Source organism: Bombina bombina, chromosome 4 (genome assembly GCF_027579735.1).
Source record: "Bombina bombina isolate aBomBom1 chromosome 4, aBomBom1.pri, whole genome shotgun sequence".
Taxonomy (NCBI): domain Eukaryota; kingdom Metazoa; phylum Chordata; class Amphibia; order Anura; family Bombinatoridae; genus Bombina; species Bombina bombina.
In genome coordinates, this window is record NC_069502.1 from 833,328,957 (window position 1) to 833,345,739 (window position 16,783).

General features: G+C 35.5%; 1 protein-coding gene across 1 annotated transcript in view; it reads left to right on the plus strand.

The window, feature by feature from the left end:
* The window catches only part of LOC128657946 (oocyte zinc finger protein XlCOF7.1-like), a 198,719-nt gene that overhangs the window by 15,348 nt on the left and 166,588 nt on the right, over nt 1-16,783 (plus strand). Inside the window, exons 4-7 of the mRNA XM_053712371.1 lie at nt 393-452; nt 643-790; nt 15,468-15,566; nt 15,705-15,788. Of these exons, the coding sequence (XP_053568346.1) occupies nt 393-452; nt 643-790; nt 15,468-15,566; nt 15,705-15,788 (391 nt within the window). The remainder of the gene's footprint in view (nt 1-392; nt 453-642; nt 791-15,467; nt 15,567-15,704; nt 15,789-16,783) is intronic.

A 16,783-nucleotide genomic window follows, 5' to 3' on the forward strand; every position in this document is an offset into this window, starting at 1 on the left:
ACACAAATCCTCTCCCCGCAGAAAAAAATATACTAATCCTACCATCCAAGACCCCTCCCACCATAAAGAAAAAACCCACTCATAAAAAGCCCTACTACATGTCCTCTATTGCAAAAACTTACCGAAGTTACCACAGCACCGAAGGAACCTCCTATCAATCAAGGGCTCAACATTTTGCCCCCCCCCCATCACACCCTCTAAAAATGTTCTAGCAATGTAAATTTTCTTGATCTCATGTCCTCAGTCTTCAGCAGCTTTTATCATAGAGGTCCCACAAAATTATCCATTTATATTTTATTTATTTATATGTTTTGTGATGATCGAGAGAAGTAAGCAAGAACTTGTTAGTCCAGGCAAATGGAGTCTGATGATCTTTCTCATACATATTATAGGAATACACCATTGTGAAGAAGAGGCTCTCCCACAGCAGCGTTCAACAGCTGAGCGGAGAGGTGAGTAATGCTGGGGAATGTGACTTATACACAGTGACTCCCTTTACTGACCCATCTGACCCTGTGTGTATTTCCTGCCTTCTGTCTGTGTCTCTGTATATTCTCAGTAACATTATCCTGGCTCTGTCAGTAAAAGTGTGTGACGGAACCAGTCCCTGTGTCAGCGCTGAATGAGTTGTGTGTGTTTCAGGTGCCTATAAAGTGTGATGATGTTGCTGTGTATTTCTCTATGGAGGAGTGGGAGTATATAGAGGGACACAAGGAGCTTTACAAGGACGTCATGATGGAGACTCACCAAGCACTAAGGACTAAGGAGACCCCAGGAAATGAGAACTCAGGTAACGCTGTGTAGTAATAAATATCTCACTGAGGAAGTGCACAAACACTACTGACGTGAGTGACACAGAATAAATCTACAGTGAATCTGTCATGTGTGATCTAATGAGCTGTCTGATTATAAACTAGTTGTATACCCAACAAAAATAATAAACACATAGTTAAAGGGTCAAGAGGAATTACTGTTAAATCAATTTGTATATTAATTTTATATATGTAAATGTTTAAGTACAAAACAGATGCTTTGTTTTGTTCTTAATTGAATACATTTAAATATATATAAATTGTTTCATATCCATTTAAGACAGTATACACCAATTTTCATAATCAAAGTTTTTTATTAAGGTATTTATCCATACAATATTCATAGCATTACATCCTGAATATTATTCTCACAATATGATGACAAACTGATGTAGAAATTAAAAAGAAGAGAAAAAAATAAAATAAGAATAAGATACATGAGCAACCTCAAGATTAAATTCCCCAGAAAGAGTACCGGAGGTATGGCATAAACATGGTATATAATAATGCTAGTAAGTCACTCATATATACATTTCAGGTCTTGCATTGATACCTTAGATTTTTTATTTTTTATAGAAGGATACGTAGTACCTCTATCCAGATATACTGCCTAGTAGAGTGATGCTTTAGTCTGGACAACTTAGAGTAATAACATTATCTTAAAAGGACAGTCAAGTCCTGAAAAAACTTTCATGTTTTAAATAGGGGATGTAATTTTAAACAACTTTCCAATTTACTTTTATCACCAATTTTACTTTGTTCTCTTGGTATTCTTAGTTGAAAACTAAACCGAGGAGGTTCATATGCTAATTTCTTAGACCTTGAAGGCCACCTCTAATCTAAATGCATTTTGATAGTTTTTCACCACTAGAGGGCATTAGTTCACATGTTTCATATAGATAACATTGAGCTCATGCACGTGAATTTACCATGGAGACAGCTCTGATTGGCTAAAATGCAAGTCTGTCAAAAGAACTGAAATAAGGGGGCAGTCTGCTGAGGCTTAGATACAAGGTAATTACAGACGTATAACATGTATAATTATAACTGTGTTGGTTATGCAAAACTGGGGAATTGGTAATTAAGGGATTATCTATCTTTTAAAACAACAAAAATTCTGGTGTTGACTGTCCCTTTAACTGAGAGATACAAGTTTTACTATAAAATATATAACATCTATTATAATGTTTTAGATATAAAATATGATTGATACAATTTAGCAGATTAATACCCCTGAGATATTCACCATATTGGGTGAATAAAGACTAAATGATAAAGAGTATTGTCTCTGTTTTAAGGAAAATCTTAGTCAATGGGGGGGGGGGGGATGAGATAATACAGCAGTAACTATATAATGAAAAATAAAGAACCTAAATTAATTATGGCTTTGGTTTTTGGGTGTTCCACTGAGTATAAAGACGGAAGCTCTAAATATATATACGTTGTACAATTCCTTAAGGTAAGCGCTTCCGTAAATTTGCAGTTTCACTAACCCGGTGTGATGCGCTGTGTCTCCGTTGCTTCTGCAGCGTTGCTCTGTGTCTCCTGCTCAGCGCTCCCCACGGGAGCTACAGCAAAGGAAATGGTTCCGGTCTGAACAGGTGCATAGGATATGCAGGGAACCTCACCTCTTCCCCAAGGTAAAATGAAATTAAAGCAGCCAGGTCCTCGCGCACTGTAGTAAGGTCTGGGTAAGGTAAAGAAATGAGCCGATACTTCTTGCTTGAGAAATAAAAAGCTTCTTTAGGTCACCGGCTCATTTCTTTACCTTACCCAGACCTTACTACAGTGTGCGAGGACCTGGCTGCTTTAACTAAATATATATACGGGAGGACAATGAACTGGTATAGAAAAACTTAGTTGCGCACGAGCTGACTGCATTAAACTATTTAGGAATAAGCACCTTGATTAACAGAATTCTGGATTAGAGAGATACTGTTTGGTGAGGCCATGTCCCCTAAAGCAGGATAAACCTATTGGAATCTCTCAAATACATATTGAAAGCTATTTTATACGTACCATGTTCATGTATAGGAGTCTCCTAATGATGTTGTGAAGCCTTATAATAAGCAGTCCTTATATACTTGCACTCCGTTAGGGTAAATAATGCTACATTAAGGAGTTAGAGATTCTGGCGTTTAAAAACAATACTAGGCACCACGTGTTAACATTGAAGATATTAAGAGTTGCATTTGGCATCACAGTGGCTGTCGTAAGTAGACATATAGTAGCAGGTAACAATATCTCTCCAATACAGAAGTTTATATAACTAGGACATCCCTATACATATCATTAAGTAATTAAGCACTTAGAGGGTGTAAATTATGCAGATAGAATAACTATCAGAATAGCATTATCTCAATGACCTATAAAACAGTATAAGATAGGGTGAGATATTGGAGAAATGGGGATGTGGCTCATCAAGCTATAGAGATTAATTGAGTTAAATGTATTACAATTACCCTAAAGTAGTAAACTGCTGCAAGGTAAGCGCTAGGGTAATAATTATATTATGAGAAAGCATTGCTGACCCTACAACTAAGCTTCTTCCAAAACATCAAGTTGTGAGCCGGTCTACCACACAGGCAATAATTATTCTCAGAGCTCTTACAAACATATTAGCACCCACAGACTTAGTGTAAGAAGGATTATCTTGCTGCCCCAGACGCTAGCGGCTCAACATACATTAGTTTATGCTGAGTTATTAGTGCTAATCTATTGGTTCTATAATCGAACAATACTTCTAAGAAAATTAACAGAGCTCTAAAAGGCATATATGTCAGGCAGCCAGCAATAACACATAGAAATATAAAAGTGCAAGGATAACTGGATATTTATACTCATTAAACTAAAAATTAAATGGTTTCTTGAGTAACATATGGGAGCGCTGAGAAAACCTAATATAGGAGTCTCTGCTAAGTAGAGTCAAAGAGGATTTATCTTTTTAAAAAATGTACATGTTTATTATAAAAAATATTTAAAAGCAATGATATTAGGCATTAGTCGAATATTCAAACCTCAGAGTTATATCTGGTTTACAAGAAATAAATCACAAGATTTGGTAAACATAGAAGGTACTAGTGAAAAAAATAAAAAAACAAAAAAATATATATATAAAAATGAAAAAAGTAAAAAATAAAATAAAAATATAAATATATATTGGGTGCAATTGCTCCAAAAAATGTGTGTATTATAAAAATGAGTGAAAAAAATGAGTGAAAAAAATCAAAGATATCAAAGTTGTAAAAATAGGTGTACACCTTTAAAAGTCTTAATGTCAAATTCCTTGTGGGTGATATTTGTGAAAAAATGTGGAAATTGTGAAAGTTATATATATGGTGTGAAAAAGTTAATTAAGAATAATCCCTTGTTGTAGAAATCCTAAAACTCTTCTAGATGATGGTATATATCCAATTATATCCTTTTTGGAATGTTGTTGGTGGTAATTAGCTCCTAATGTTCCTAGTGTTCCATTAGTTGAAATGAGTCTTCAAAATGTCTTCATTATCCTAAGTAAAGATAAAAATATATAGTGCAATATTGCTAATAAAATGTGGCTAAAATGGTAAAGAACTCACCAGATAGGGACCTGAGCCGTAAATACCAGTGTAATAGTCTACGCGTTTCAATCCTACTGGATCTTTCTCAAGACTGGTATGGCTCTGTATAATCCCTTGTCTTAAATAGGCTATTTGGTCCCAAAAGAAAAACCGCCAAAAAAATTGCGCCAAAAAAATGCGCTATTTCCATTTGTATCCCTTAACGTTAGTATGCTGATCCGGATGTTCTTATTAACCGGATTTGGGCTATTAACTTCCTGTCCTTCTATCTATTGTCCTCTGTTGTATCTCGTAATCGGAACTGATTGCTCTGAGGACCGAAACCGGAAGTGGCGTTCTAAGTATGACGTCACTTCCGGAGTTTCGTTTTCATTCCGTAACAATTGGAGGGAAGAATCCCTATAGCGGGATGGTGGCTCAAGTCCTTTATCGGGAGTACAATTACCTTACAAGATATAGCCACAGATTACTGAATGACAATCTAATTATTATAATTTAAAGTATATGGATGCTGCTACGAATTCCCTTAAACACACTAATGCTCCTGTATGTTAAAACAAAAACCATACCTTAAGGAAATATTAAAACCAATTTGCTGATGTTAAAAGCACACATTTGGCAGATGTAGAAAATATACATTTATCAGATTTTAAAACACACACTCTTGCCAAATATTAAAAAGGATATCAGAATGAAATTGCGATGTATCCATTAAGACCATTATATAAAGGTACATCTTGCAAAAACATTATAACAATGATTTAAAATTAAAATATTGAATATAAAATATTAGCAAATAATTACATGTTAAAAAAATCATTTAAAATTTTTAATTCCAATAAACCATTATCTAAAATTAATATAGAAAATGTGTACATACACTTAGCGTACTATAATGTTTATTGAAGCCACATGTGATGTTTGACTGAATTAAAAATTATAAATTATATTGATAATAGAATTAAAATTACTGATGTCGCCTGAAGGACGCTATAAAATTTCTATTATCTGTTAGACGATACTGGAGTGATCAGTCCATAGAGAGATCCTTATTATTAGAAAGTCCCAAAAAATTTAAAAGATTATGAAAAATCTAAAAACTTCTTAAAACCTTGTAAATTGTCGTAAAAGAGAGTGTTAATAAACAGGGAGATATTATAAAATAAAAATTGAAGTTAAAATCAGACTTAAAAGTTGGAATTGGAGATGTAAAACAAGGTTATGGCTACTCTTATAATAAATGTAAAATTTCTGTATTGCCATTAAAACCTTTGAGGAATACGCAATCTAAGTTGAAAATCCATTTGGACTCTTCTCTCAAGAGTGACTTTTCGAAATCCCCTCCTCTCCAATTCTTTCTAATTTTGCTTATTCCCATATATCTAAGAGTTTTGTTGGAACTATCGTGGACTTCTTTAAAATGTTTATATCGGGGAAAATCTTCCTTTTTCCATTTAATCTGTAGCAGGTGTTCTCTTATCCTGTCTTTGAGTTTCTTGGAGGTTTGACCTATATATTGAAGTCCACATCCACACTCTATTAGATATATAATGCCACTGTCTTGGCATTTGATCATATCTCTTATGTTAAAAACCTCTCCTGTTATTTTAGATTTAAAAGTCCTTGTTTTTCTACCATGTTTACACGCTTTGCATACGTGGCATGGAAAAAAACCTTTTAGTTGTTGACCTAAAATGTTGTTTCTTCTATTATTCGGATTCTTTGGAACACTTGGTGCAAGAATGTTTTTCAAATTTCTTGTCTTCCTGTAAATAAACCTGGGTGTTTCGTTCAGGTCTTTTCCGATGATGTTGTCCTCCTTCAAATAGTGCCAATTTTTTCTTATGATGTTTTCGATTAGGAATCGATTCTCACTGTATTCGGTTATGAACGGTACTTCCAATCCTGTAGTCTCTTCACGTGTTTTCTGTTGTTTATATTGTAACAACGGTTTCCCGTCCATGTTCTCGATTTCTTCTATGGTTTTATCTATATTATCCTCTTCATACCCCCTTTCAAGGAATCTCTTCTTTATAATCTTTGACTGTTCCCTCCATTTCTTGACGTCTGAGCAATTCTTTCTTATCCTCATCATTTGACCTTTAGGAATGTTGGTCTTCCATCTCTGGAGGTGGCAACTTGTTTGATGAATATAGTTGCAACAATCCACTTCCTTGAAATATGTTGAGGTAGATATCTTGCCTTTCTCAACATATATGTCTAAGTCTAAAAAGTGGATATTCTTCTTACTTAGTTCGTAAGTAAATCTTAAATTTGCGGTATTTTTATTCATTACATATATAGTGTGTTCCAAATCTTCAATACTCCCCTTCCACACTATTAAGATGTCGTCTATATACCTTTTAAAGAGGACCAGGTCTGCGCCTGCTGGGCACGATTCCCAAAAAAAGGTTCTCCCATTTACCCATATACAGATTTGCATAACTAGGCGCAAACCTGGTCCCCATGGCAGTACCGCAAATTTGGTTGTAGAATTTTCCTCCATCGTAAAAATAGTTATGCGTTAAAATGAATTGGATGCTATCTAAAATGAATGCTCTTTGATATGGTCTTACTCCATCTTTTTCTAAAAAATAATTGACAGCCTCTATACCCAAATTGTGTGGAATACTTGTGTATAGGGCAGTCACATCACATGTGGCTAAAATATAGTTATCTCCCCATTCAAGGTCATTCATTATATTGAGGACCTCAGTAGAATCCCTAAGATAGGAAGGGAGATCTTTAACGTACTTTTGAAGTTTCTTATCGATATACTCCGATAAATTACAGGTAATTGAACCAATGCCCGATATTATGGGTCTCCCCGGAGGGTTTGTTTGGCTTTTATGAATTTTGGGCAAATAATAGAATACAGGTATTCTGGGATGATTTGTCCTGATATACCTGTATTCTTGTTGATTCAATATTCCTTTACTCTTAGCGGACGTAAGCATACTATCCAAATCTTTTTTTAAAAGATTCTGTAGGATCTTTTGTTAATACCTTGTATGTATCAGAGTCACCTAGGATTCTATTTGACTCCTTTTTATAGTCCTCCTTATCCAAAATTATGATCCCTCCCCCTTTATCGGCTGGTTTGATTATAATGTTTTTATTTCTCTCCAAATTTACAATAGTATCCAATTGTGTTTTGTTCAAATTATGATGAAATTTTTTTAAGAGATGTATTGTTTAGTTTCTTTATCTCATTGCAGACTATATTCTCGAATGTCTCAATATGGGGCACTTTATGTGTGATGGGAAAAAAAGTCGACTTTGGGTTTAAAGTCGTGTATGCCGATCTGTCTTGACTGGGTGCTGGTATTTTAATATTCCCTGGTGGATTGTTAGATCTTTCTAACGCTGTTTTACAGAAAAAACGTTTTAAGGTGAGTTTTCGTACTAGCTGTTTTACATGGGTATATGTCTGGAACTTATCGAGGCCTCTGGATGGAGCATAGGATAGACCTAGAGATAAGACTTCAATGTCTCTAGGATCGAGATTGACTCTACTCAGATTGTATATCCCTTTGTGTTTAGGATCTGATTTGCTGGTGGACGGTAGTGTAGTGGACTCAATTTTTAATAGGTCCTTTTTTTTTTTAATTCTTCCTTTCCCTTTTTTTGTTGTATTTTTAATCCTGCTCTTCTACCCCTGTGGTTTTTCTTTTTGTGATTGGGCTTTCTTCTATGTCCTGTGTTCGATTTTTTCCTTTTCGATTGTTTGTTTCTGTCTACTGGGGCCAAGTTTCCTTCCCCTAAAAAATGATTTTCATTCTGAACTTCCATATTGCCAGATATGTTTTTGGTCACTTGTTTTGGGGTTGTTAGGGTGGACTTATGTGTACTCTCCTCATGTCTCAGGGGTTCAAACCTATTGCTAGTTGGTACTTGGGTGTCTTCCCAGTAATTCCTCGCACCTATATAGTGTGTATTCTGTTGGTGCAATCTCTCATTTTGCTCTTTAAACTGTACTTTAGGATATGTGTTCCTATAGTTTTGTCTGTAATGATATTCCTGTGTATAGTTCCCTTTTCCTTCATAGGATGGAAATCTAGTCTGGAACCTGTTGTCCCACCTTGGTGGTGATCTATTACTCGATCTCTCTTCCCTCATGTACTGTCTTGGGGACCTACTTCTAATGTATTCTTCTCTTTTTGGGTACCAGGGAGATCTAGTTCTATAGTGTTCATATCTGAACTGGTTCCCAGGACTTTGGTATTGGTTATAATAACCTGTTTGGGGTCTGTTTGATGGGGATTTGTAATGCGAGTTTTGTGTCTGATCCCACCTTTGTTGACTTCCCCTATTACCATCTCTCATGTGGTTTCTAAAATTGTTATTCATATTATCATTGTAATTTTGACGATAATTCTCATTATAGACCCACTGTCTGTGTGAATTTTTATTATTATTTCTCTTTGAGGCCACCGTTGTCCACTCAGTTCCTGTGTTTATAGTCACAACTTCCTCTGGTTTTTCGTTATTGGTGTTTGTGTCTAACTCGGATTCGGCACTGTTCTGTGTTGCTATATTAAGGTCTCTATGAATTTTCTTGGTTTTCTTTGAGATAATCTCATCTTTAATTTTCTTAATTCTAGAGCATAGTTGCTCTTGTTTAGTCTTAAATATATTGAGGTTGTTAAAGTGCTCCATCTTTATTTCCTCTTCTTTTATATTTTTGTCTAAATATTTTAACAGATAGGTTCGATAATCCATAATGATTTGCATAAAAGTGTGTGAAATTTCTTTGGTGGCAGTAGTCCACCTCTCAGAAAAGACTTGGTGTTCAATGTTAAATGAACAATTTTTCTGTACAATAATTATTGATTTCAGAAACCAAGTACACTGCTGAAATATCTTATCTAAGAAAATGCTTGTAGTTGAATATTATCCCTAGGGGATTAATTGTACAGAAAAATTGTTCATTTAACATTGAACACCAAGTCTTTTCTGAGAGGTGGACTACTGCCACCAAAGAAATTTCACACACTTTTATGCAAATCATTATAGATTATCGAACCTATCTGTTAAAATATTTAGACAAAAATATAAAAGAAGAGGAAATAAAGATGGAGCACATTAACGACCTCAATATATTTAAGACTAAACAAGAGCAACTATGCTCTAGAATTAAGAAAATTAAAGATGAGATTATCTCAAAGAAAACCAAGAAAATTCACAGAGACCTTAATATAGCAACACAGAACAGTGCCGAATCCGAGTTAGACACAAACACCAATAACAAAAAAACAGAGGAAGTTGTGACTATAAACACAGGAACTGAGTGGACAACGGTGGCCTCAAAGAGAAATAATAATAAAAATTCACACAGACAGTGGGTCTATAATGAGAATTATCGTCAAAATTACAATGATAATATGAATAATAATGAAAGGTATTACCAAGAACCAAGGGATAGATACGTTTAAAGATCATCCCAATTTTAGAAACCACATGAGAGATGGTAATAGGGGACGTCAACAAAGGTGGGATCAGACACAAAACTCGCATTACAAATCCCCATCAAACAGACCCCAAACAGGTTATTATAACCAATACCAAAGTCCTGGGAACCAGTTCAGATATGAACACTATGGAACTAGATCTCCCTGGTACCCAAAAAGAGAAGAATACATTAGAAGTAGGTCCCCAAGACAGTACATGAGGGAAGAGAGATCTAGTAATAGATCACCACCAGGGTGGGACAACAGGTTCCAGACTAGATTTCCATCCTATGAAGGAAAAGGGAACTATACACAGGAATATCATTACAGACAAAACTATAGGAACACATATCCTAAAGTACAGTTTAATGAGCAAAATGAGAGATTGCACCAACAGAATACACACTATATAGGTGCGAGGAATTACTGGGAAGACACCCAAGTACCAACTAGCAATAGGTTTGAACCCCTGAGACATGAGGAGAGTACACATAAGTCCACCCTAACAACCCCAAAACAAGTGACCAAAAACATATCTGGCAATATGGAAGTTCAGAATGAAAATCATTTTTTAGGGGAAGGAAACTTGGCCCCAGTAGACAGAAACAAACAATCTAAAAGGAAAAATCGAACACAGGACATAGAAGAAAGCCCAATCACAAAAAGAAAAACCACAGGGGTAGAAGAGCAGGATTAAAAATACAACACAAAAAGGGAAAGGAAGAATTAACAAAAAAGGACCTATTAAAAATTGAGTCCACTACACTACCGTCCACCAGTAAATCAGATCCTAAACACAAAGGGATATACAATCTGAGTAGAGTCAATCTCGATCCTAGAGACATTGAAGTCTTATCTCTAGGTCTATCCTATGCTCCATCTAGAGGCCTCGATAAGTTCCAGACATATACCCATGTAAAACTGCTAGTACGAAAACTCACCTTAAAAGTTTTTTCTGTAAAACAGTGTTAGAAAGATCTAACAATCCACCAGGGAATATTAAAATACTAGCACCCAGTCAAGACAGATCGGCATACACGACTTTAAAACCAAAGTCGACTTTTTTTTCCCATCACACATAAAGGGCCCCATATTGAGACATTCGAGAATATAGTCTGCAATGAGATAAAGAAACTAAACAATACATCTCTTAAAAAATTTCATCATAATTTGAACAAAACACAATTGGATACTATTGTAAATTTGGAGAGAAATAAAAACATTATAATCAAACCAGCCGATAAAGGGGGAGGGATCATAATTTTGGATAAGGAGGACTATAAAAAGGAGTCAAATAGAATCCTAGGTGACTCTGATACATACAAGGTATTGACAAAAGATCCTACAGAATCTTTTAAAAAAGATTTGGATAGTATGCTTACGTCCGCTAAGAGTAAAGGAATATTGAATCAACAAGAATACAGGTATATCAGGACAAATCATCCCAGAATACCTGTATTCTATTTGCCCAAAATTCATAAAAGCCAAACAAACCCTCCGGGGAGACCCATAATATCGGGCATTGGTTCAATTACCTGTAATTTATCGGAGTATATCGATAAGAAACTTCAAAAGTACATTAAAGATCTCCCTTCCTATCTTAGGGATTCTACTGAGGTCCTCAATATAATGAATGACCTTGAATGGGGAGATAACTATATTTTAGCCACATGTGATGTGACTGCCCTATACACAAGTATTATATATCTAATAGAGTGTGGATGTGGACTTCAATATATAGGTCAAACCTCCAGGAAACTCAAAGACAGGATAAGAGAACACCTGCTACAGATTAAATGGAAAAAGGAAGATTTTCCCCTATATAAACATTTTAAAGAAGTCCACGATAGTTCCAACAAAACTCTTAGATATATGGGAATAAGCAAAATTAGAAAGAATTGGAGAGGAGGGGATTTCGAAAAGTCACTCTTGAGAGAAGAGTCCAAATGGATTTTCAACTTAGATTGCGTATTCCTCAAAGGTTTTAATGGCAATACAGAAATTTTACATTTATTATAAGAGTAGCCATAACCTTGTTTTACATCTCCAATTCCAACTTTTAAGTCTGATTTTAACTTCAATTTTTATTTTATAATATCTCCCTGTTTATTAACACTCTCTTTTACGACAATTTACAAGGTTTTAAGAAGTTTTTAGATTTTTCATAATCTTTTAAATTTTTTGGGACTTTCTAATAATAAGGATCTCTCTATGGACTGATCACTCCAGTATCGTCTAACAGATAATAGAAATTTTATAGCGTCCTTCAGGCGACATCAGTAATTTTAATTCTATTATCAATATAATTTATAATTTTTAATTCAGTCAAACATCACATGTGGCTTCAATAAACATTATAGTACGCTTAGTGTATGTACAAATTTTCTATATTAATTTTAGATAATGGTTTATTGGAATTAAAAAATTTAAATGATTTTTTTTAACATGTAATTATTTGCTAATATTTTATATTCAATATTTTAATTTTAAATCATTGTTATAATGTTTTTGCAAGATGTACCTTTTATATAATGGTCTTAATGGATACATCGCAATTTCATTCTGATATCCTTTTTAATATTTGGCAAGAGTGTGTGTTTTAAAATCTGATAAATGTATATTTTCTACATCTGCCAAATGTGTGCTTTTAACATCAGCAAATTGGTTTTAATATTTCCTTAAGGTATGATTTCCTTAAGGTATGGTTTTTGTTTTAACATACAGGAGCATTAGTGTGTTTAAGGGAATTCGTAGCAGCATCCATATACTTTAAATTATAATAATTAGATTGTCATTCAGTAATCTGTGGCTATATCTTGTAAGGTAATTGTACTCCCGATAAAGGACTTGAGCCACCATACCGCTATAGGGATTCTTCCCTCCAATTGTTACGGAATGAAAACGAAACTCCGGAAGTGACGTCATACGTAGAACGCCACTTCCGATTTCGGTCCTCAGAGCAATCAGTTCCGATTACGAGATACAACAGAGGACAATAGATAGAAGGACAGGAAGTTAATAGCCCAAATCCGGTTAATAAGAACATCCGGATCAGCATACTAACGTTAAGGGATACAAATGGAAATAGCGCATTTTTTTGGCGCAATTTTTTTGGGCGGTTTTTCTTTTGGGACCAAATAGCCTATTTAAGACAAGGGATTATACAGAGCCATACCAGTCTTGAGAAAGATCCAGTAGGATTGAAACGCGTAGACTATTACACTGGTATTTACGGCTCAGGTCCCTATCTGGTGAGTTCTTTACCATTTTAGCCACATTTTATTAGCAATATTGCACTATATATTTTTATCTTTACTTAGGATAATGAAGACATTTTGAAGACTCAATTCAACTAATGGAACACTAGGAACATTAGGAGCTAATTACCACCAACAACATCCCAAAAAGGATATAATTGGATATATACCATCATCTAGAAGAGTTTTAGGATTTCTACAACAAGGGATTATTCTTAATTAACTTTTTCACACCATATATATAACTTTCACAATTTCCACATTTTTTCACAAATATCACCCACAAGGAATTTTGACATTAAGACTTTTAAAGGTGTACACCTATTTTTACAACTTTGATATCTTTGATTTTTTTTCACTGATTATTTTCACTGATTTTTATAATACACACATTTTTTGGAGCAATTGCACCCAATATATATTTATATTTTTATTTTATTTTTCAATTTTTTACTTTTTCATTATATATATATATATATATATATATATATATATATATTTATTTTTCACTAGTACCTTCTATGTTTACCAGATCTTGTGATTTATTTCTTGTAAACCAGATATAACTCTGAGGTTTGAATATTCGACTAATGCCTAATATCATTGCTTTTAAATTTTTGTTATAATAAACATGTACATTTTTTAAAAAGATAAATCCTCTTTGACTCTACTTAGCAGAGACTCCTATATTAGGTTTTCTCAGCGCTCCTTTTAGCCACAATTTTTCTGTCATTTTATAAGATCCGGTCAAGAGATCTTGCATATAGGAGCTAAAGTAGTATTACTCACTGGCGCTGGGTATAACATCTAAACTGTGTTAAGCTATCCCACTCCTGCTCTCACATAAGAGATCTCAAACAGTCGTTGAAAGTTCTTGTTCAGGTTAGTTTCTTGGGGATGGCAGGCGGACTATTTTTTCTGGGAGTCATATACTGTGCAAAAGTCCAAGTCATTCCATATAAACATGAGCAACGCTGTTTGTTCAGCAGAAGAGGTGTAAATGGGCCAGGGATGTGATCTTTCCGCAAATGTCACTTTGAGAGCTGGCCAGGAGCCCTATATATATATATATATATATATATATATATATATATATATATATATATATATATATATATATATATATATATATATATATATATATATATATATATATATATATATATATATATATTTATTAGACCGTCCTCTTGCCTCATATGACTCAGGAACAGCTGTGTCTCCTTCAGATTGAGCGACTTCAGATAGCTGACTTAGGGTTGGGGAATCAGAGGTAAACTGGCTGCTGTCATCTGACATTTCTACCTTTGATCTGTCCTGAAACGAGTGAAAAGCAGATCTGATCTCCAGAGTGAGAGCTTCCTGATGATGATTAAGCTGCGCAACATGTTATTGATGGAAGTCTCCATAGTGGATGGTACTTGTGACCGTTGGTGTCTGAGGCAATCCAGGATATATGCGTGTCTTACTCTGAGCAGCGTTGGGGGATTGCTTGATTTTTTGTGTATATTCACTTGTAGCCTGTGATCAATGTTACGGCAGCTCTGCAATGTGCCTGACTGAGGTCGCTGTCCTGTGCAATCACTCTGCTTAGTTACCTTGAGATCGGCGACCTCAGTGGCTGTATTCAGCTGTTATTCTGTCTGCTGAAGCGTAACTTCTCTGTAGTTGTCGACCGCAGGCTGGGGACCTCTGGCAGAGTTATGCGGTGATCATGCTTTTATGGTGCACTTGGGAAATAGGTCTCAACGACGGAGCGATGTGCAGGCTATCAGGAGATTGAAGTTGGTTACACAGGAACAGCGTCCTCCTTTTGTTAGTGTTCACCTAACATTTGGTCTGCTTTTAGGCTGATGAGAACCAGGTGAGACGGCTAATTAGGCTTTTGAAACACGGAGCTTCAAAGAAAAGCCGCCATCTTGTTGCGGTGCTAGCTCCGCCCCCAGTATACACCAATTTTCATATAACTGCATGTAATAGACACTACTATAAATATGCACAGATACCGATTTAAAAATTCAGTATAAAACCATTTAAAAAGTTACTTAGAAGCTCCCAGTTTAGCTCTGTTAAAAAGGTAGCTAGAACACCCATTGCAAGTGGGAAATATCAGACACGCCCCCTTCCTTTGCATATGAAAAGACCCTTTACACAAACAGGAGTAAGCTGTAGTAGGTATACATCAGTATTCTCCTAAAAGTTTGGGGCTTGTTTAGGAGTCTGAAAATCAAAGCAATGTTATTTAAAAATAAATTATACATTTAAAAAAAGAAGAAGAAAAAAACTGTATGGGCTATATAAATGGATCATCTACAAAACATTTATGCAAAGAAAAATCTATTGTATAATGTCCCTTTAACAAAACAAACTGATTTTATTCTTTATTAGAACTAACAGGTCACAGAGATGAAAATCTAGACACAGGAGCACATAGAGAACTTGTACAGAATATTCAGCCAGTGGAGACCCCATCAGACGTCTCTGCAGGTAACAGATCTATGGCAGAAGCTACTAGTAATGTTTTCAAATAATGATGTGTTGTGTAATATTACTGTATAATTAGATTGTGTGAGATAACTGCACTTAAATCCATATATCCATAAAACTAATTGTATTCTTTATTAGATCTAACAGGTCACAGTGATGAAAATCTAGACACAGGAGCACAAGGAGACCTACAGAATATTCAGCCATCAGATGTCTCTGCAAGTGAGTGATCTATGATATAAGATTCACAGTTAGAAAACTCAGATTCTGAAATGTTTCCCCCTATGTTAATGATGAGCCGCAGCACAGAGAGATTGTAATAATAAAATCTATTTGGTTCACACCCCTACCTTGTCTTTTCTTCTCTCTCACCCTCTGCTTCATTTGAACAGTACACACACACACACACGCCCTCTCTTCCCTTCTCTCACACCCTCTGCTTCATGTGAATAGTACACACACATGCCCTCTAATCTCTTCCCTTCTCTCTCACCCTCTGCTTCATGTGAATAGTACACACACATGCCCTCTAATCTCTTCCCTTCTCTCTCACCCTCTGCATCATGTGAATAGTACACACACATGCCCTCTATTCTCTTCAATCTCACCCTCTGCTTCATGTAAATGATACACACACACACATGCCCTCTCTTCCCTTCTCTCTCATCCTCTGCTTCATGTAAAATGATACACACACACATGCCCTCTATTCCTTCTCTCTCACCCTCTGCTTCATGTAAATAGTATGCACACATGTCCTCTCTTCCCTTCTCTCTCACCCTCTGCTTCATGTAAATAGTACACACACATGCCCTCTCTTCCCTTCTCTCTCACCCTCTGCTTCATGTCAATGATACACACACATGCTCTCTCTTCCTTCTCTCTCACCCTCTGCTTCATGTAAATGACATACACACATGCCCTCTCTTCCCTTCTCTCTCACCCTCTGCTTCATGTAAATGACACACACACATGCCCTCTCTTCCCTTCTCTCTTACCCTCTGCTTCATGTAAATGATACACACACATGCCCTCTCTTCCCTTCTCTCTTATCCTCTGCTTCATGTAAATGGTACACACACATGCCCTCTCTTCCCTTCTCTCTCACCCTCTGCTTCATGTAAATGGTACAGACACACACATGCCCTCTCTTCCCTTCTCTCTCGCCCTCTGCTTCATGTGAATAGTACACACACATGCCCTCTATTCTCTTCCCT